This window comes from Protopterus annectens, chromosome 7.part0 (genome assembly GCF_019279795.1).
Source record: "Protopterus annectens isolate FY-2018-M chromosome 7.part0, PAN1.0, whole genome shotgun sequence".
NCBI classification, from domain to species: Eukaryota; Metazoa; Chordata; order Ceratodontiformes; family Protopteridae; genus Protopterus; species Protopterus annectens.
Genome location: NC_056739.1, coordinates 231,040,084 through 231,063,340, shown reverse-complemented (window position 1 = coordinate 231,063,340; position 23,257 = coordinate 231,040,084). Strand labels below are relative to the sequence as shown.

Genomic DNA, 23,257 nt, shown 5'->3' with positions numbered 1-23,257 from the left:
ATAGGTTCATACTAGGCTATCTGCCCTAGGGCATTTATAAGAATAGCCAGAATGTGTTTGGCTTTCGCCACCCATTTTAAATTTATTTTGCTATGCCCTTTTTCGAGGTTAGTATACTGTGCCTCTGTCTAACAGTGACACAGAAGTGATACCTGGGGTAAACCTACGATCTCCCATCCACTCATCAAGATTCCTCTTGAAGAGAGTCAATGAGGACTCTGCCTAACCTGGCCTGGGATTTTATTCCAGAGTGAAGGGAACCTCTGGGTTATGAATCTGTCCCTCCAGCATGTCCTATTTATTTCAGTGCTGAAGTTCAAGTCTCTTGAGCGTAGCTCGATGGGATTTGGATTTTCTGAGGTGCAGCATGTCCATTAATTCCGGGTTGGACATGGCTTTATACGTCAGGCACAGATCGCCTCTGAGCAGGCGGTATGCCACTGAGTAGAGCTGGAGTTTCTTTAACCAGGCAGCATATGGCATCTGTTTGAGCCCTTTGATCCTCTTGGTGAGGTACTTTTGGGGTCTTTCCAGTTGCTGCAGGTGTCTGGTAAGGTACATCCCAAAGGGGCATTGTACTCAATTATGGGCCTGATGAGGGATGAGTAAAGAGGCACGATGACCTCCCTGATCTAGATGTGAATCCCTTCATGATTAGGTGGGCTTTATAAATGTTTTTCTAACCACTTTGGCCACGTGGTTGTCAAATGAGAGATTGCTATCAACTTGGGTCCCCAGGTCCCTAATTACTTCTTCTGTACTTAATGGATTACCACCTATGTGGTAATTTGTGGGCACTTTGTTTTTGCCAAAGGGATGACTATACACTTTTGGCATTTAGCTTGAGGCCATGGCTCTGGCACCAGTTGTCTGTTTCTATGAGGCCCTTTTGGAGGATGCTTGTGTCGGCTGGAGAGTCGATTATGGTGCCCAGTTTGCAGTCATCTGTGAACTTGGTCAGCCACAGTCCTTCCGTGTTGGCCTGTACCTCCAAGAAATATATACAGAACAAGAGAGGTCCCAGGACTGAGCCTTGTGGGACACCACTTGTAACTGGTTTGGAGTCTGACATGGCTCCAGCAATTCTAACCATGTGGGTTCTGTCCTTGAGCCAGTTTGCAATCCATCTAGTGACATAGGGGTTTATATTTAAGCTGGTGAGCTTATCTATAATGCCCGAGTGGGGTATTGTATCGAAGGCTTTTGCGAGGTCCAGGTAGGCTGTGTGGACCACCTTCCCCTCGTCAATGGCCTTGGTGACTGTTTCAAAGAAATCAACCAGGTTTAAGAGGCAGGATCTGCCCTTAACAAAGCTGAACTGGGTAGGATCCAGTGTCTGTAGGTCCCCAATATCTTTATTTATGAGGTCCATGATGATCCTTTCCACAGCTTTGCAGACCAAGCTAGTCAGGCTTATGGGCGATAGTTTCCAGGATCTGTTGAGGCACCACCTTTATGGAGAGGGACCACTGTTGCTGTATGCCACTCTTTGGGCACATATCCTGTAGTAAGGCTGAGATTGAACAGTAGTTTTATGTTTAAGTTTAGCTCTTCTTGGAGTTCATGTAGGACGCAGCCCGGGACACCGTCTGGTCCCATTGATGCTGTGTTTTTGCTTTGGAGAGGGCGGCTCTTACCTGAGCATCTGAGATGTCAGGGGCAGCACTCTGCTGGGATAGATATCTGCCCTTTTGGTGGGAGGGGGAAGTTTGCGCTGAACCTGTCAGCTAGGATGTTGGCAATGTCTGTGGGTTCAGTGTATTTTTGTCATTTTGACTAATTCTGAGCATATCTGGGAATTACCACCCAGGTTCCTAACATAACTTAAAAAAGCCTTGTGATTATCCTTAGTGTCCTGTGCAATTTTTCTCTCGAAGCTGGCCTTAGACAATTTTATGAGTGCCCGTAGTTTTTGCTAATACTGATCAGTGATGCCTTTCCTTTTTGGGATTTTGCTCTATCATTTAGTAGCTTCCTCCTTCTATTGTCTAGTTTGTTTATGGCTGGGGTCCACCAGACAGGACGTCTGCCTTTGGAGGATTGGGTCTTGGTTTTATTTGGGATTGCATGATCCATGCATTCCTGAAGGTGTTCATAGAATGCATTTATAAAGGATTCTGCAGTCTGGGCCGTATTTTCCACAGGCCCGGGGGCTTTGAAGGATTCCACCTCGGTTTTGAGGAGTGTGAAATTTGCTTTAGAGAAGTTTTTCACTGTGGTTTTCTGGGCAGGGGGCTTTGAAGGATTCCACCTCGGTTTTGAGGAGTGTGAAATTTGCTTTAGAGAAGTTTTTAACTGTGGTTTTCTGGGCAGGGGGTGGGGTCGGGATGTGAATATCCAGTGAGATTAGTTTATTGTCTGATCTTACCAGTGAGGGATACACTTCTTGTCTGGAGCATAGAGTCCCCATGTTGGTGATGATCAGGTCCAGTATGTTTTCCCCTCTTGTGGGAGTGGTAACAAGTTGTTCCATAGCATTTGAGTTTATAAATTCTAGGAACCTTTGGGCTAGGGTGTTGGAGCTAGAGTAATGCTCCCAGTCTATGTTTGGGTAGTTGAAGTTGCCCAATATAATGGTGTTTGGAGAGACCTTCATATTTTCCAGTGTTCTCAGAAAGGCCGAGTGGGGTTCCTGGGTTTGGGAGGGTGGTCTGTAGCAGGCTATAAACTGGAAGGCAGTTTTACCCACTGTTAGTTGCACATGGATAGTCTCTGATGCTCCGTGCTTTGCCACCAACCTGGAGGTGTGGGTATCTTTGATGAATATCAATACTCCCTACAGCATAATAACATCATTTAAGAAAATTGGAAAGTTATTTTGGGCAATGGTGATATGATTAAAGTAGTGGGTGATGAACCAGCTTTTGTATATAAGAAAAATCAAAATATTAAAGACATGCTGGAAACCAAGGCCCATGGTCTTTGTCACTTGGACATCAGTATAATGGCAATGTTTAAGTGTACAGGTTGTAAGGCATGCAGGTATATACAACTGGGTCCACATATTTTCTTGCAGCATCTAGATTATAATATTACAGTTCCAGCTAGAATAGACTGTAACACCGAATGTATTGTGTACGTTGCTATGTGCAGTGGGTGTCCAACGTTTTACATTGGAATGTCCACTAGATGTTTGAGTAAATGTATTTTGGAGCATGTATATGTTGTTAGGACAAGAAACACCAATACTGCATTATATAAGCACTCTGTAGTGTGTACAAATTGGAAGAAGTTTACATTTTCTCTGCTGGAGTTAGTTAACAAAGACAAGGGGGGTGATTTTAAGTGTGTAGTTGAACAAAAAGAGGCAGAGTGGCAACTTAGACTTGCCTCTTACATGCATCCTGGTTTGAATGACACAGTTAATAGTAAATGTTTTTTTAAAAAAACAGAAAGATAAATACTATATAATAATTGTGCTTTACACATATATTTTTATATGTATTTAACAAGCTATTTTTTACTTGATAAGTGTTGTGGTTCACTTTAATTGTAAATTGTTAGATAGGCTTGATTGGTTTCAGCTTAGTGGTTTTAGTATTTAAGCAGTGAGTTCGTGGTTGCTTTTTGTTTTACTGATGAAGTTATTCTGATGAATAGTGATTAAAAGAGTTTTTACACTAAAAGACTTGCGGTCTTCTACTGGTTCTATTGGTGTTTTACTTATATATTTATGTTGTTATGTTAGTTTTTTATGAAGAAAATATTGCTGGAAACAAACATGACTACAATATATTCAAAGAGTGTATATATGTAATATATGTGTTTCTTGGAGGTAGGATGAAAGAGTTATTGGAATACGGGTGATGAGGAGAGGATGGAGGGGAGTTTCAGAGTGTGAAAGCGAGAAACTGTGTAAGTTTTTGAAAATTTGACAAAATACAGTCAGCCTCAGATATGGAGCGGCTATATGCTTGATATCATGGGGAAGTGCTGCTAAATGTGAAAAGTATTGGTTCAGAGACTAGGTAGTGGCATGAGATATAATGTTTTTTATTTTACCAGGGAGGTTTACATGAGCAAAACCATGAGTTAATAAGAATTTTTGTCAGTACTGATTGAAAGACCTGGAGGCTGTACATTGACATAAGTTCAGTAGGAAGTGAGTTCATACAACTTTAGAGTACAGGCCATTTCTAGCAAATCAAGGAGGTTTGTTGTGCTGATAGTTATGGAGGTTAGTGCTGAATGCTGGCAATAATAAAGGTATATATATTATGTCATGAGTTATGAGTAGCTGGGTAAATGCCACGGGGTGGAATAGATTAATGTATTTTACAGATTTGAGTGCAGAACAATGGTCAGTTTGATAGGTTTTGTTAGCTGCAAATATTCCTATTTTTTGCAGCATTGTTCTAGTTTCTTCATTATTGAAGTGCATAGATTTGTGAGTATTGTTATACCATATACAAGAAATGATAATTGGTAGGATGTAGCTAAAGGTGTTTTCATGGAAGCAGTGAGGGATTGTTTTCATCTAGTGTGAGCTTTTACACATTTTTTTATTGCTATGCATTTGAAGATCATTTTTTAGGTTTGACTTTATGGTCATGGCTAATAACGTGGTATCTGAGACTATTTCTATTTAGGTTTTGCTCAGGGAGATGAGTTTGAGTTTGGTTGTGTTTGGATATGTGCTTAGTGGAAGAGTAGGGGTAGTTTTGTTTCTTTAGTAATAAATAGAAGTCAGGTATTACTGAACCATTTTTCTGTTGAACTGAAAGCATCTTGTGTGGTATGTTAGAGAAAAATTAGATTAACAGAAGAGTACATAAGGGTGTAGTCATCTCTACATTGTATTAATGAGACTCAATGGTAAGAAATTTGAAAATTGTTTATGAAGATGTTGAATAAGATGGGACAAGAATTGATATTTGTGAATCTTCTCTGGTAATGGCCAGTTATGGAGAGAGTGAATGGTGCCATTGTATGGATTGGTATCTGCTAAACAAGTAATCCTCACATCTTTTGAGGATAGGTTGTGACATGATATCATTGCTGGAGCCTTCCTGCATCCTGACAGAGTGGTCTTCAAACTACCTAGAGATATACAGAGCTGAGTATATTTTTCTGGCACTTCAGAGTTGTGTACTGGTAATTGCTGTTTGACTAATTCTATATCATTGCTGGCTGACTTCAGAGTTGTGCACTGTTATTTTTGCTTCACTGTATAGTTTTTCAGATCTCTGCTGAAGGTGTTGTTTTTCCCATACCCACCCTCCCTATTCCTGTGTTGTTGTTTAAATTTTGAGGCTTTTGCAGTTGCCCGCCCCAACTGTAGATTTCATTTGGGCCACTCCCCCCCAGTCCCATCTCTTTACCTCATTCTACCTAATAGACTCAGTCTGCACTTTTTTTTAGTCATTTTTAATTTAATTGCATTTTGTAAACTGTTTGGTCTTACATTGCTACATACTCGTGTGCTAGCTTGCACTGCATTTGAATTGTTTTTACTGCTGTTTTAGCTACTTTTCTGATATATATATATATATATATATATATATATATATATATATATATATATATATATACCTTTCCTATAACTAATGCAGTTCAGATTCAGATTTGCTGTATCCAGGACTGTATGTAAGCTTCTGAGCCCCCCCCCCAAGTTTTCTGTGTTGGAGGGAAGCCTTCTAGTTTATCAATGGGAGTGGTAAGCACTAGGTAACCTATCTACCACATGAGGAGTGGTTCTGGCCCAGAAATTGTAGTTATTGACCGTTTGGGAAGTTTTTCCATCTCTCTCAACTTTCTGATTTTAAAGCCCGCATTTGCACTTGTTTACCCCCTTTCCTGCAGCTAGTTTAGCCCAGATACAGATTCTTTGTTTTAACACTTGAATTTGCTTATTAGTGATCAGCACTTGTTCAGAACTTGTAAGCACTAAATAACCTACTAATTATTACAGCACTCGACCTTCTTCATTACCTAGAGGAAAATAGTTTTGGTACTTACTTTCCTCACTTGCTTAAAGAAAATCATCTCTTGTACTCACTTTACTCACTTTTCTAGAGGAAAATATTTTTTTATTCAGGCATGTCCAAGGGTCAGCTCCCAGTATTCTCTCCTGTCTATCTGATGAATCTGGGCATCTTGGGGCAATGTAGAAATTGCCTCGTGTACACAGACAACCCTCTCCTCCTACCACCCAACACTACAACCTGTGAGAGATGCACTTATCTAGCCAAACTGGAGGTAAATCTCTCACCAGTCAAGACTGAACTTGACAGTCAAGAGGAGAAGATAAACACTTGCACCACACCACACTCATCACATAGTCTCACTAAATCTACACCACCAAAATCCACACATAGAAACACAAAAACATTAATGGAGGCTCTCAGTAATAATTTGCTCAAGCAACAGAGACCTTCAAAGCAGAAATGCAAGCAACCTCCACCCCACAACACAACCCAAATGACAGATAGCCCCAGACTCAGTGTGCCACTCAACCACAGCCAATAAGACAAAACAATGTACCCAACACACTAGTCATAGGTGACTCTATAGTCTGGCACACTGATGTCCCACTCAGCAGGCTAAACAAGGAGAAGGTTACTGTCAGCTGCCTGTCGGGTGCTGGGATCCACCACATAACCCACGCACTCAGGTCACTCCACAACAAGTACAAATATGACTCTGTCATTGCCCATGTTGGTGTGAATGACCTGAGACATACCTCCTTGGACTACATGAAAAGAGACATGGAAGAGCTCTCCGATCTTGTAGCCCAGGCAGGTATGACCCTAGCCCTGAGTAGCATTCTGCCATCACCCAGAATGATGCCGCAGTACAAGGACAAAATGATTGACTTCAACAATTGGCTAAGCTTCTGGTGCCATTCTAAAGGTATCCAGTATCTGTCTGCCTGGGATGACATGGTTGACAGACCATGATGCTTTGCCAGAGATGGCCTGCACCTGTCACCCCTAGGATTCCGGATACTGGCTAAGGTTCTTGCTGCCCCTATAGTGCCTTTTTTAGGCACGGTTCAAATGATAAATTCACAACCATAACAGGAACAGGCAAGCAAAAACTGAGGGTGATGCTACTCAATGCTAGAAGTCTAAATTTCAAAATGCACTCACTCAAGGCACTCTTTAAAATGGAGAACATTGATATCTGTGCAGTGACTGAGACCTGGTTCAAGGCTCCAGAGAGCACCCCTGCACACCCAGGCTATAACTCATACCACACTTTTTGGCCATGTAACCTGGATCAGAACACCAAAGGCGGAGGTGTGTCCAAATTCATTAAGGATATCCACACCTCCAGGCTAGTTGCTCAGCATAATGCAGCCGAGGTTATCCAAGTGCAACTAACTCTGGGCAAAACTGCAATCCAGATTGTAGCTTGCTACAGATCACCCACCATGCCCCAGGATTCCCACTCCTCTTTTCTTGATGTACTGGAAAATATTAGGGTTCAACAATAATGGGTGATTTCAACTACCCCACCATTAACTGGGAAAACTACTCACATACTAACTCCTTTGCTCAACGCTTTCTGGAAATTATAAACTCCAATGCCCTGGATCAACTTATCCACAACCCCACCAGGGGCAACAGTATCCTAGATCTAGTCATTACCAACATGAGTGACCGGTAATCCACACCTGAAGTTAATGCCTCATTAGTCTGATCTGACCATAAGCTAATTACCCTAGACATCCACATCCTGCCCCCACCCCCCATTAAGGAAACCATGGTAAAAAATTTTCTCCAAAGCCAACTTCATGCTTTTTAAGACAGAAGTGGTGAACTTCATGATGCCTACGCAGATGGACAATACAGTCACAACTACTGAATCCTGCACAATTTCACTTTATAAGCACTTACATGAGTGCATGGATCATGCTATCCCTAACAGAACCAAGATGCTATCCTCCAAAAATAGGAAGCCAATCGGGTGTCCCCCTGCCATAAACAAACTGTACAACAGAAGGAAGAAACTGTTGCAAAAGAGAGTAAAATCTCATGAGTGGAGGAGCTCCCTGGTCAGCCTCAGTAAGAAGTTGCGATCCCTGATAAAATCCTCCAAAGCTAGTTACAATAACAAAATCGCAACTGATTCTAAAGGCAACCACAAAGCATTCTATAGCTATGTCAAGAATCTCAATGGCAGCACTCAGATCTACCCTGAGTTACACCACAATGGCACTAAATATACAGACCCAACTGATATTGCCAACATCCTGGCAGATAGGTTAAGTGCTAACTTTATCCCCCTCTCACCCCCTAAAGAACCCATCTCTATACCAGAAGAATGCAAAGTTCCTGTAATCACAGCTGCACAGGTAAAAACCACACTCTCCAAAGCCAAGAACACAGTATCCATGGAACCAGACAACATACCAGGCTGCGTTCTACATGAACTACAGAATGAACTGGCATCCCACCTAAGTACCATGTTCAATCATAGCCTCACCTCAAGCTTTGTGCCTGCTGAATGGTGCACAGCGATGGTTATCCCACTCTACAAGGGGGGGCACCACGGACCCCAGGAACTACTGCCCCATTAGCCTGATGATCCTGGTCTGCTAGGCCATGGAACGTATCATCATGGAACTTATAAACAAAGACATTGGTAATCTCCAAACTCTGGACTCCACCCAGTTCGGGTTGTAAAAGGCAGATCATGTCTCCTAAACCTGATAGAATTCTTTGAAGCAGTCACCAAAGCCATAGACAAGTGTAAGGTGGTTCACACAGCCTATCTAGATCTTGCCAAGGCTTTTGACACCATCACCCACTCTGGAATTATAGATAAACTCACTAAACTAGGTATAAATCCCTATGTCACAAGATGGGTTGCCAACTGGCTCACTGACAGAACCCACACTGTGAAAGTAGCAGACTCCAAATCTGACTTCAGACCAGTGTCAAGTGGAGTACCACAGGTTTCAGTCCTGGGTCCTCTCCTGTTTGGTATCTACTTCTCTGAAGTACAAGCTAACATAGAAGGTCTCTGGCTAATGAAGTTTGCAGATGACTGCAAACTAGGAGCCATAATCGAAACTCCTAATGATGTGGACATCCTACAAAAGGGCCTCACTGAGACAGATGCTTGGTGTCAGAGCCATGGCCCCAAGCTCAATGCCAAAAAGTACATTGTCATCCCCTTTGGTAAAAACTCTGTACCCATGAACTACAACATAGGCGGTAGTATACTTAACACCAAAAGTGTGATAAGTGACCTTGGGACACAGGTGGACAGTAGTCTCTCCTTTGATAATCACATCGCTACAGTAGTCAGGAAATCCTTCTACGTGGCACACCTCATCACAAAAGGTTTCTCATCCAGAATAAAAGAGGTCATCGTTCCCTTCTACTCATCACTCATTAGACCCATTATAGAGTAGAACACCCCTGTTGGTATGTACCTCACAAGACATCTACAACAACTGGAAAGGCTGCAGAAATACCTCACAAAGAGGATTACCGGCCTCAAACAGATGCCCTACACAGACCATATCAAATAACTCCAGCTTTACTCCATCACATATCGCCTAATCAGAGGTGATCTCTGCCTAATATACAAAGCTATGTCAATCCCAGAGCTGATGGACATGCTCCACTTAAAGAAATCCAAGTCCCTCCGAGCTACATAATCTAGAGACCTAAAGCTTGTCACCACAATAAACAGAACATGCCAGAGGGATAGATTCCTGTCCCAGAGATTTCCCATACTCTGGAATAAGCTACCTATATATATCAAACAAAGCTCCTCATTAGCACTCTTCAAGAAAAATCTTGATGATTGGATGGGAAATAGGAAATTCACCCCAGGGAACACCTCTGTGGCTCTGCTCGACAGTGGCACAGGAAAATAATTTTCTTGGGTGGCAAAAGCCAGGGTACCTTTTTGGTTGGGCTTGTATAGGCCCCAGGGCTGATAGCCTAGTACCTACCTATGAACCTATGGCAAAAATTTCATTTATTGCAGGAGTTTATGTGAGACTGTATCAGAGGCTTTTTTTTAAATCTAGTAATATGCAGAGACTGGTATGCCTTTTTTTACCTGGCATTTTTGATAATTTTCAAGAATTTTGATAGAACTTCAGTTGTGCTATGCACTGGAGAAAAACATGCTGTATATGGGATAGGAGCTGCCCCATTTTGAGGTATTGAAGCGGTTGTCTCTGACTATACTTTCTCAAGATTCTTTAGAGCAGGCATAGGTCTGAAATGTTAGAATTCAATGGATTGACTACATTTATGATGTGGAATAATGAAGTACTTTTTCCACAATGATAGAATGCACTATTCTTGGACTGACCTATTTATGAGAATAGAGACTGGATAGGCTGTGGCATCTGCTGACTTTTTACAGTACTCTGTTAGGAAGCTGTCATCCGATCATGAGCCAGGTTTATGTTTCTGAAGTAGCTGTATAATGGAGGAAATGCTGATGTGTTGTAGTGTAAAGCTTGAGGAGCTGACAAGAGGAGGCTGGTGTGACAGCTGCTATGCTCTCAATGAAGTGTGTATTGAACTGAGTTGTTATTTCAATTATTGAATTTTTGTGTCTGTGCCTGGAAATTGTATTTGACTAATTTAGTGAAAAAAAGTTGATTTAGTATTGCCTGAAAAGCATCAGTGCTATTGAGAGGAGAACAAAACAGATCATTGGAGAATACTAAGAATTAATAAAGAAAATGTTTAACTTGAACTTAAACTACAGATTGACGCAGATTATCATATTAGCTAAATGATCATGCATCGTCCTATTTAACATTATAGCATTATAAAGTTAATTGTCTTAGTGGTCTTGGTCATTGGACTTGGTAGGAGTTAGAAATGTTAAACTCAGAATAAAAAGCAATGAGTGAATGCCTTCCCTTGCTGTGTTGGGAATAGATATCTCAAGTATTGTTAAGAGCCACAGTAGTAACGTCCTTTACAGTTATGCTAATTAATGTACAAGCTCATAAATTCTGCCATGAATATAGCATACACACATGTCCTGATGTTGTACTGGTGACGTATGCCAAAAGGAAACCACTAGTAGGTTTCAGAGTGGAATTGGGAAGGAAGTGAAGCTGATAAAAACTGGAGTGTCATAAGGCAGTAGTTGGAGCTAACAGAAATGTTAGGTATTATTATGGTTCTTGCAATTATATTTGTATGGATTCAAAACTATTGAATTAAGTTGTTAAAGAAAAAAATTACCCACTTCTTACAGCATAAAAATTAATCTTGGCAATATCAGCTGTTAAGTTCTTTTCAGTAATGAGGTGAAACCAGAAATGCTGACAGAAATGTTGCAGGATAGAAACTCCATTTTTTGCATTTAGTACAAACTTGGGAATGATCAGATATTTCACAGTCTGGTATTTCATCAGTGCAAAAGGTCATCCAAAGAGCTGTTACTGTAGTTGAATGTCTAAACATGTTTTAAACATAACAGATGATTTGTTATTGTGTGGTAAAACACAAGAAGCAAAAGACTGATAATGGCTTTTATGTGCATTATAACAGCATAACACAAGTTAATTAAAAATGTAAAATTAGAGACAAATGCCAATAATAGATCTCTCACATTCTAATATAAGGGGGACTGAAACATTATGAGGAAAAAATTAGAGCAGATGCATAAATGTAAAAGCCAAAATCAGGCAATCTCTGCATGCATTTCTGATTAATTCATTGTGTACCAATATTTGCACGTAATATGTGAGATATAAATATGCCTCAGAGAAAGTTGATAGAGCAAGATGTATCCTCTGAGAGGAGTTATGAACACACAATAGCTATTTAAATACCTATATAAAATACTATGAAGTGAATAAGCCCTCTGTAGTGTAGTAGGCACCAGTTAGAATTTCAAAGGAGTTATGGTTCGACAAGAAAATATGTATGTGCTTGTAGGTGAAGAAATTTTCCAGGTGTGCAAATGACATAAACGTGCGTAATAGAAATTTGTTAGCAATTGTCTAGGAGTATGAGAAATTACATTAATGTTTGTGGTAAAGATGTTTATTTAGAAAAGTATCATAAACCCTTGCAAACTTCATTCACAAGGTATCTGTACAAGTTACCTCTGGGATAGCAGAAGATGTTACTCTACAGGAGTATGATCTGCAAGAAAAAAACATACCAGACAAGGAATTTATCACAACAGATAAACTGAGTAGCACATGTTTAACAGAGACACAATGGAGTTATCAGAAGAATTAAATGATATTTGTGAAATTCTGCATATAGCCATGGCAGAATTAAAATGTAAAAGAATTTCAGAAGTGCACTTGCATTGACTTGGAGTTACAGAAAAATGTTACTGTGAGAATTTGGCATGACAGGAAATCCTTAGCAAGGAAAAACAGGCATTTATTTTTTTCAATCAAGGAAGAAATACATTGTGTCCAAGACTTGATTTTCAAAGTTAAAAATAATGGTTCCTAGTTACTCATCCAGTGCTTTAGGGGGATATGAGAACCCAATTTTAGCAATGGTAAAGGGCAAGAAAGAAGTATTATAATTACAAGACATGTTAGGGGGTATAGAAAGAATGGATTTTTTAACATATTGTTTTCTGTATTATTGTGACTATTCATAATAGTGCAAGCATTGCTACAATGCAACTTTACTTGGCTGGACTCTGCATGTCTATATCATTATAGGGGTTATGTCATGTAACTTTTTTTTTCTGAGAATGACAGGCTTGGTTTCATTGTTATGTTATTTAACTGATGGGTTGTTTTGTGTGTGTGTGTGTGTGTGTGTGTGTGTGTGTGTGTGTGTGTGTGTGTGTGTGTGTGTGTGTGTGTGACTGTGGCAATGTGCAATAATGATAGAGAACAAGGGATCAAGACAAATAATATAAAACTGAAATATATTTACAGGGTCAACAAGCATTTTAGCAAATTGCAAAGTTGATATGATAGGTACAATTTCACTATGTACAATGTCTCTCCAGAAGGTGTAGAAGTTTGACTATGAATCACAAATGGCTGAAAGGACACTTCATTAGCGCCTGGTGTTTTACATCATTTTACATTTGCAGCTCATTAAGAGTTAATTTGCTTAGGCTTATTTGTGGCCTTCACATGTTAATATAACTCTCCTTTATGAATCATGGCCTAGCTGTGGTCATTCCCGGACAGAAGAGGTACCCATAACATGTTTGCACAATTACCTAATAGTCACAAGTTAGTAATCAGGCATACCTGGTTGTAGAAACACCAATACATCAGTATTTTGTTTACCAAAACTATGTAACATTTTCATGACTTTTCCCTAAGACAAAAATTTTGTGAGAAATCAGCACAAGGTTCGAAGTAACTAAGAAAATAAAAGAATTGTAATCTGGAGCTATGACCTTTGCTATGCAATTTTTAGAAAGTGAGTTGTAGCATGTAGCCTGATGGTAATATTAAAGTGGAAGAAATACCCAAATCTCATAACAGCCTATATGGCAGCCTAACACATTTCTTTGTCCATTTTACTGTGTGTCTGAAATAGAGAAAAATGGAAATTAGGCTGTACTTTACATGGTGTTTGAGTGGCTTGATCTGTACTCTTGAACGAGGTAAGTAAGAAGGTTGAAGGTAAAAAGGAAGTGATGATACTATTAATACTACTACAACTAGAAGACTAATACTTGAACTAGAAGACAAGTAAACTTAAAATAAAGAAAGAAACAGAACTTTATGTGGGTGGCATAGTTTTGTGCTAAGTGCTATTGTCTGTATGCCCAAAGATTTGTTGCATTGTCCTATACAGCTTGGTATAAACCTTGCACAGACTAATATCAAAAGTATGTACTTTCGTTCACTCATCTGTATACCACAAAAATTATTAATGCATATGTTGTTTGCACAGTCAGATTATGGATATATGGGTCACTGGGTAGCTACCCATACCAATATCAAATTGTTTATCCATCTCTGACAAATTACCATAAAACACTGTTCAAACAAGCAGAGCCTACAGTTTTTCAATACTTTTTTACTTATAACTTTAGTAAATCTCAGAACTGCCTTCAGCACTACAAACTCATTCAAGCATTCTTGTTTCCACATACATTTATGTTTTCTTGAACTTACACTAGAACAACTTGAAAACAGCAGTTATGTATAAGCTGGCACCCTGAATTAACTACATGGCATTTCCCAACCCAGTGCCAAGTATATTATAGCTGTATGTAGGCTAATAAAAACGGTGATTAAATTAACAAGATAAACAGTTATGAAAACTTTGAATTGAGTAGCAGTTAAACATCCATCAGTAACATTCCCATGCATCTAACCACAATGACATTATATGTTGCTGACTTAATTGTCCCTTGAGTTCAGACTTCCAAAGTTTATTTCCCTCTGTAAATGTTTTATGCCGATTCCATTTTAATTGCTCTCTAGAGTTTTGACATACAACTATCTCTTATGCAGCTAGTTGTACAGTCGAGGCACTCATCCTATTGAGGTTGTAATCCACAAACTAAATAGTTTGGTGAAATCTCAGCAGAGCTGGAATATATCGAACCACCCCTGGCAACACCCTCTAATCAACATACTTTGAGAAAGAAAAAAAATCCATTGTGCATGTCTCCAACACTGACTACTATCCACTGCTTAAACTGCATTGCTACAACCTTGGTGATATGCTAATGACATGACAAAAATTACTTTTCAATAGAATTAAGCCACAAATTAAACATTACTACAGTCAAGTTGTATCTTTGGTTTATTTGTACTAAAATACCAAATACATATTGATCTTACTCTGAATTGCATCCCAATATTAATTGTTTTTATGCAACTTTGTACACTTTACTTTCCTGATGCTTTTGCATAAAATGCAAAACATGACTCAAAAAAGTCCCCAGGATCTCTTCACTCACTTGATTAAGAAATGAATGGATGAATTTTTTTATCAGTCGAAATGTTTACACCCTACTTTGCAGATGCAATTTCATTCTGTACAAACAATTTTGTTATATTACCGATACTTGATGGGTTTTAACAAGGAAGCTTGCTAGCCAATGACAGAATGTACATATTTATTTATTATTACACAGGGTGCTTATTGCTTGGTAAAAATTATAACTGTCAGACAAGGCAGGAAAAAAATGCAAATAATTTACTAGATCCTGGATGAATAATAACAAATGTCTGCATAACCACAAAATGCTCACACCTCACTTGCGTAACAAACAGTAATTTTCTCAAAATTGGATAGACCATAAAAGTAGTGCAATATATTGGAAATGACAAGATGACATTCATTGTGTTGTATTCATAGGTTCATAGGTTCATAGGTTGGTACTAGGCTATCAGCCCTAGGGCCTATACAAGCCTAGCCATAACAATTCCCTGGCTATTTCTTCCCACATTATTTACTTTCCTGGACCCCTGTCTAGCAGGGCGACTGACATGATCCCTGGGGTGAATTTCCTTTCTCCCATCCAATCGTCAAGGTTCCTCTTGAGGAGGTCCAAAGAGGCACTCTGCTTGACATGTATGGGCAATCTATTCCAGAGTCTGGGGAGTCTCTGGGTCAAGAACCTATCCCTCCAGCATGTTTTGTTTATTGTGATGACAAGGTTTAGATCCCTGGAGCATGTAGCTCTGAGGGATTGGGATTTCTTTAAGTGTAGCATGTCCAACAGCTCTGGGTTTGACATGGCCTTGTATGTTAAGCAGAGATCGCCTCTGAGTAGACGATATGTGACAGAGTATAGCTGGAGTTTTTTAAGGCGGTCAGCATAGGGCATCTGCTTTAGGCCTGTGATTCTTTTAGTGAGGTATTTCTGAGGCCTTTCCAGTTGTTGCAGATGTCTTGAAAGGTACATACCAAATGGGGCATTGTATTCTATAATGGGTCTAATGAGGGATGAGTACAGTGGGACAATGACCTCCTTTTTCTGGATGAAAAGCCCTTCATGATGAGGTGTGCCACATAGAAGGATTTCCTGACTGTTGTGGCGATGTGGTTATCGAAAGTGAGACCACTGTCCACCTGTGTCCCTAAGTCTCTTATCACACTTTCTGTGTTTAGTGTACTGCCACCTATATGGTAATTCATGGATACATGTTTTTTCCCAAAGGGGATAACAATACATTTCTTGGCATTGAGCTTGAGCCCATGGCTCTGGCACCAAGCATCTGTTTCTGTAAGGCCCTTTTGTAGAGTATCCACATCATTTGGGGATTCAATAATGGCTCCCAGTTTGCAGTCATCTGCAAACTTTGTTAGCCAGAGTCCCTTAGTGTTGACCTGTACTTCAGAGAAGTAGATGCCAACCAAGAGCGGCCCCAGGACTGAACCCTGAGGTACTCCACTTGTCACTTGTCTGGAGCTGGAGTTGGAGTCGGCTACTTTTACAGTGTGGGTTCTATCAGTAAGCCATTTAGCAACCCATTGGGTGACATAGGGATTAATGCCCAACTTAGTAAGTTTATCTATGATTCCAGAGTGGGGGATGGTGTCAAAGGCCTTGGCAAGGTCTAGATAGGCTGTGTGGACCACCTTACCCTTGTCCATGGCTCTGGAGACTAAGTCAAAGAAGTCAATCAGGTTCAGGAGACAAGATCGGCCCTTCACAAACCCAAACTGGGTGGGGTCCAGTGTTTGAAGGTTGCCAATGTCAGTTTACCTCTGAGATTTTAAAATGACTCAACTGTTAAAACATGGTTTCAAACAAATTCTGTTACACTGTATATTTTCTGATCAATTATTCCATTGCTCTGTATAATCAAAACATCAGAGGTGCAGTCATTAATAAGAAAAGCAACTACTCTATGAATAATCTACTAAAATACCAATGTCTCTCTCACACACACACACATCCGCACCATTTAGAATATCACATTCTATCATGTTAATGAGCCACAATAATTTATATGGAAGCATGGAGATCAATGTTGTACATTATTGCATTGTATAATTAGGCTGCACATCATAATTGCAAGCCATTTCTACATTTTTATTCAGTAGACAATGTACTAATTAGTTGACTATAAGAAAAATGATGGGAGGTTGAGGACTCCAACGGCACACTTCTCTGCTGTTGATTTACCAGACAGTGAGATGGGACTTCTGAAAGAAGATAGCTTCCAAGTCACACAATTATATATGTCTCACCCTCTTATACCGAGAATTTGGGACAAAGCCAAATATAATGGGAGCATGAATACCCAAAATCAGGGACAGGTTTTAAATATTGCAGTAATATACTTACAAAGTTGTTAGAATAACAGGTTTTATGTTTATATGCATTTTCCCAAGGATGTGACGCCTGAAACTCAAATGTCTATCATTATTTAGTGACTACAGTCCTCATAAATTACCAGAAAAAACACAAACTTTATGACAAAGAGACTAAAACTATGAGACAAGAATCTTGCTATTCAGCAAAATTCTGGGCAGTTGAGATGTGTGCACAATCCCATGGAATGAACACAAGAGTCCCCCTTCACATGCTGCAAGCTCAGGTCACCTTTAATATTTCTCTATTATGTAAACAAGAAAAAATGGAGTATTCACATTATTTTCATTCAGCCTGCCACTTCTCACCATGAACACTCTAGATTCCCATGGTCCAAATGAAAAAGTCACTAGTGAAAGTTTACAGTCCAACAGATTTGAAATACGTTGATATGCATGTTTTAGAAAAAAAATAACAAGTATGAAATGAGAATCACTGGCGTTATTGACTGCATCTTCAATGCTATCCAAAAGGTGAAGACAAAGACAAAATCTGTGAATGTTCTGCAAGATCGGAGAAGAAAGAGGGAAAGTCCCACCAAAGGGATCGAGGGGACAAATGCACGCATACACATATATGCATACTTGCACGGATGTATAATACATTCACGAGCATGCTTACACTCAAATACTCAAGTACTAACCTCCATCAATGCCTTTTCTATGGCACTGCATAGTACTAGCATTTCCAAAAGACAGTGTTTGTTATAAATTATAGGCTTGTCCTCTATTCAGCCAGTTTGGCTGTGACAAGCTTCAGGAAGCCTGCGTCTCTCTCTCTCTCTCTCTCTCTCTCTCTCATTGGCTCCACATTTGAGGAAGTGAAAGAGAAGCCATTAAAGTTGTCAAAGTCAAAACAGAAAAATGTTACAGCAAAACAAATGCATTTTTAATGCCAATATTTATAGGGCTCCCCAGATAGAACCAAGCCCTCCTAGGCAGCTGCCTTAGTCACCTTGTACTGGACCCAGCCCTGGCTGTCAGTGCATTCTAGGACTTTTACATAGGGATTGTCCATCTAAATGAAGTAGCAACTGATCTTATGGAAATATCCCAATGGTAAAATATTTAGAAAGCCATTTAATATATAAATTACGTAGAGGTCACATATACTAATGTTGAAAAGTAAACAAAAACATCATATTTGTGAGAAGATAGTATGATTCTGGAGGTGGGAGTTATTTTTCTTTTTTTAAGATAAACACTCACCTGTGGAAATTTATAGATGCCCAGCAACCTAGCTATTGGCACAGTCAGTGTTGAGAAGTCCTCTGCTATAACAATCAGCAGTTTCTTTTGCCTTCCACAGCTATAATTTGGAACTACTATTTCTCCCTCAGACAAAAGACGCAGTGAATTCTCCACAGCAAAGGCCTCGGAGTAGCAAGAGTCCAAGACTTTGAATCCCAGTGTAATATTGGGTAGGAGAGAATGATCAGCATTAATTTTAGTAATGGCATAAACAAGGGTCAGCATTTCCTGATATGGGACTGGATCAAGCCTGTAAGTACACAGAAAACTAAATAATAGTACAGAAACTTTAAAAGTTAATGAAGTACATAATATCATACTTGTTTCTAAAAATGAAATTCATCAATATCTAAAATGATTAGTTTTATCAAATCCTGATGCTTTTTAGATATCCTTTATAGGGATGCAAATTTGCTTAGCTATTGATGAAAATGTAACAGGGAATAATATATTACACAGAGCAGTACATTAATTATTGATTTCTAATCATACAATTTCCTTAGCATCTATACATGTGACATATAGATAAAGCAGTTACTTAAATTTAAATTCTCCATCTGAAATTCCACAGTGAAGAACACAAAAAAACATATTGGGATAAAAAAGAATATCCTGTTAATTTGGACGTTAGTTTGTACTCATAGTATAAAATACAGAGAAATATATTCATCAATGTCTACTGACAGGTGGTATGCTGTCATATGATTAGCTATACCATCAATGTAAAATATAAAAGAAACGTCAGGTGTGCTTACCACAAGTGATAAAGCATGAAAGCTAAAGAATGGTGTTTATCTTCCAAATATTCAAAAGCAATACATATTTGACTTAACCTTTCATGTTTATGACATATTATGAGTAACTTTAGAAAGAACCTCCTGTGATAAATTGACTCACTACAAGATTTTTGAGGTCTCAGAATGAATATGTTTTAGGTTATAAAGGAAGCTATGGGTTCTCTGCCTGCAACAGCAATCACTGAGTTAGGGTTTACATTTACACATGGTTTATGAAACGTAACATAACCAGGTGCACAGAAGTAAGTTGTAATGTATTTCTGTTTTAGGTTAGAAGCAGGTAAATTTGGAGAAGTCCATAGACATGCCTTTGTGTATGTGGCTTTAATGCTCTGTTAAGTCCAGCTAGAGAAGCCAATGTGGATTTCTTCTACCTCATTGTGCAACGGTGAGGGTATACACCATTAATTTGTAGAATTTCTGTACACAGCAATTGGTATTTTTTATATGGCACATCCCTTTCTAGAAGACAATAAATACACAATGTCTGTATTATTTGCAGAGAACCCTGACAGGAGCCACAAAAACTGCATTTGCTACAATTTATAATGCCTTGTGTTTTGGGCAGCAGATTTGTTCTCATGCAGTGGGCTGTGGAGAATATATGTATTATTCATTTAGAAAGAGCATTACTAGTAAAGTAAAGTAATAAAGAAAATACTTCTGTTTCCATATATATAAAAACTATATTTAGAAATCACTCCCCATATATATGAGTCCTTAAGGCAGCTCATAAATCTTTCATCTTGAAAACTGCATCTTGGATAAATGTGTGCCTTCATCACTCCCCATTGAAAAAGCAATCTGAGAAGAACGCGAGAAGCGGTCTTATCACCTTACTTTGATGAAGCCACCACTCTGAAAGTATTCTGTGATTTTCTTAAACATGATTTCCACAGAATCATTCATAATGAAAGCAACCACAAAAACAACCGACAAAAAGACAATGATATACCTTCAGTTAGAATAAACATTAATATGGAAAACAGCTATAAATATAACTGAAATCTGTTCAAGTGGAAAAAGTTCAGTGGAACATTACAGATGTATCTAAGTGTTTGAATTGGAAATGGCTATGTTTACTTTTTTAAATTTTACAACTATTCAAAAAAGTACAATAAAATTAGTAATGCAAGACTAGCCCTATTGAGGGTCTATAATGATTCCTAAATAGTCAATAGCCAGACATATGTTAAATGATGGGGCTAAAGTTTGGCTTAGAAAAAAAAGCCCTAGGATTAGAGATGTAAGATCCAATAAGAATACTTCATTGATGGTAAGGGCTCCAGACAGAGCATGAGATGAGTATGGAAAAGTTGCATCTGCTTCATGAATCCCTGAAGAATACAAAGTACAATGGCTACACAAATGGATTATATTATGGAGGACAGAAGAGAGGAAAAAGAACTGAGATTGGGTGACCTCAGTATCATTACAGCTGGATTATATTGGTCCTTAAAAGCTTTCTAAAAGAAGAGATGGTAGGAAGCTTATGGCAGATATTATTCAAAGGAAAGGGTGCATTAAATGAGAAAGTCCTGTGAATGGAATTTCATTAGAATCTCAGAGCATTAAGAGTGATAGATTTCTTGGAGTTTGAAGAGCGGTCTAGAAGGAATACAAAGTGGATTTTAAAGATCAGAAATAGTTTAGGTTCAGAACTGCATAAATTACCATGGCTAGAATGAGTGTACTATAGAGGGTAGATGGCTAGGCATATGGCCCAGAGAAGATTTGGCAATGATGATCCCATTTAAATAGATAGGCATATTGTCCAGACAAGATTCAGCAATAATGATCCTGTTTTAATGGCTTGTAACAGGAAAAGACAGACCTTGCTCATGAAAGTTGAAAGATATTCTTATTTAACAATTTAGGTCAGATGTGAGAGTCCATATTTTACAGCTTTGTAATAAGGCTTCCTTCCCTAGTCCATAATAGAATTCTTCTGTGCAGAACTTTGTCACACAGAAACAGCTTTACAGCACTCTGTTGATTTTCTTATTGAATACTAGAGATGCATCAGCTGAACCATCTGTTGTATCAAGATAATTGAAGACCTGTGCAGGTATCTATTGGAGGCAGATGCTCAGGGAGGGGTAGTATAGAAGTCCATATTTACTGAGGAGATCCCAGCTCTTATATTCAATAGTTTAATTTTGTAATAACTTGAAAACTGGCTCACTGCTGAATTAATAGTCATGGCATACACCTTTTATCTTACAATTTCTGCATTGAGCAAGTAGAACTGATGGGGTATGTCCCTCTCCAGAAGACAACACATTGACAGTGTCTGTATTATTTTTCAGGAAACCTGACAAATCTCCAATTATTTTAATGATTTTGTATTTAACATATCTTGGGTGAATATCATGCTGCTTATGCATAAAAGTTTCCCAAATAGAGGGTGATAAATGACGTGACATGACTCATACGTTTTCCAAGTATAGCTGCAGTAAAGGCCACTTTTTCCACACTAGGGTAGACATTATTATCCAGAGGGAAGATGGTGATTTGAGTATAGTATCACTGTCTTAAACCATGCTGGGAGTGAAGGAGGATATTATAGGCACTAAAATGGGTTGCAAGCTGTAGTACAACAGGTCTTTCTAGACGTTTGTTCAATGTGGGAACATTGTAATGTGGTGTGAGTTTGACAAAGCACTGTCTGATGCTGACTTTGGAATCTGAATTATAACAGAGGATTTCCACAGCTGTGAAAAAGAACATAAAGTATCAGGGGGTTTGACAGTGACTGTGTCATAAGCCTTTAAGATCTACAGCTGGTATCTACATCATGCATGGATATAAAGGGTAATAGACTTTGCCCAGTCTTTATAATAGTCAAATAATGTAAAACTGGACCAGGCTCTCTACCTAAACTTTATCTGGTGATTGATTTGGAAGGTGAGACAGGTAAAAAGTTCTGTCTGGAATGCCTGTTTTTTTTTTTTGTTTTTTATTTTTTAATTAGGAAATACAGACCCCATAATTTTACAGTTATCTGCTTTGCATGTTTACATGCTTACAACCGATATGCTGGACAACCTAAACCATGTTTCATTTTTGGGGCTCTTCTCATTTGATTAATAATTGTGACAAGGTACAATGTAATCAATGATGGGAGAAACGGCATACGGCAAGAGGGTGTGACCGTGAATGCAATAAAGTCAGTTAGATGAATTGGCAAGAGCAAACAGTAAATAATGAAAAAAAGGGAAAGGGAAGAAAACCTACACAAGGAAGGACAACAAAAGGCTTCATAAATCATGAAAGAGGAAAATAAGAGACTGCAGAAGGAAAGACAGTGCATGGAGGAAGAATGGTCGGGAGAAGGGATTGACACTAATTTTTTTTTACGTTCTAGCCAGTGAAAAATCTGATTGTGAGGATCAATGATGGAATGGTGTGCTAAATGTGATGTGACGTAGATGTTATTCTGTAACAGGATGCAAGATACCTGACCAGTGAAAAAAGACTCCAAACAGAAAAAATTGTGGGGTCAATACAATAGGGAAGTTAGGAAGAGTACATTGTTCTGGAGTGGCTCTGTTGTGCGAAAATAAAATATTGAAAATACTAAATGTAAAGTTGGTATGGATGGGTAGGCTAACTGTTGCAGAAGTGAGATAGAGAAACAATGTTTATATAATTATAGCATATGCATATATAACTATCAAGGAAAGAGAGAATCTGTTTCATCAAATAATAGACTATGTGGTCATTAACAAGAAAATAATAATTTGCACGGGATGTTCATTGTAATTTAAGAGGATGCGAACAGAAAGGGACACATGTAAAAAATACAGGAAGTGATACATTTGGTAAATTAGCTGTGTGGAACAAAATCAATGGACATATAGAATGGGAAACTTGAATCTGAAACTGATTATTCTGTATTATCACAAGGCTTAGGATAGCAGATGGTGATAAAGTTGTGATGGCTTTTTCAGACCACTAAGCAATATGGCTGGAGGTGATAGAAAAAAGGAGTATATT

General features: G+C 38.8%; 1 protein-coding gene across 1 annotated transcript in view; it reads right to left on the bottom strand.

The window, feature by feature from the left end:
- Nucleotides 1–20,167, bottom strand: part of LOC122805918 (extracellular calcium-sensing receptor-like) — a 177,221-nt gene extending 157,054 nt beyond the window's left edge. Inside the window, exons 1-2 of the mRNA XM_044076162.1 lie at nt 20,094–20,167; nt 18,420–18,711 (exon numbers count right to left, since the gene is read on the bottom strand). Of these exons, the coding sequence (XP_043932097.1) occupies nt 18,420–18,711; nt 20,094–20,167 (366 nt within the window). The remainder of the gene's footprint in view (nt 1–18,419; nt 18,712–20,093) is intronic.
- Nucleotides 20,168–23,257: the final 3,090 nt, after the last annotated feature.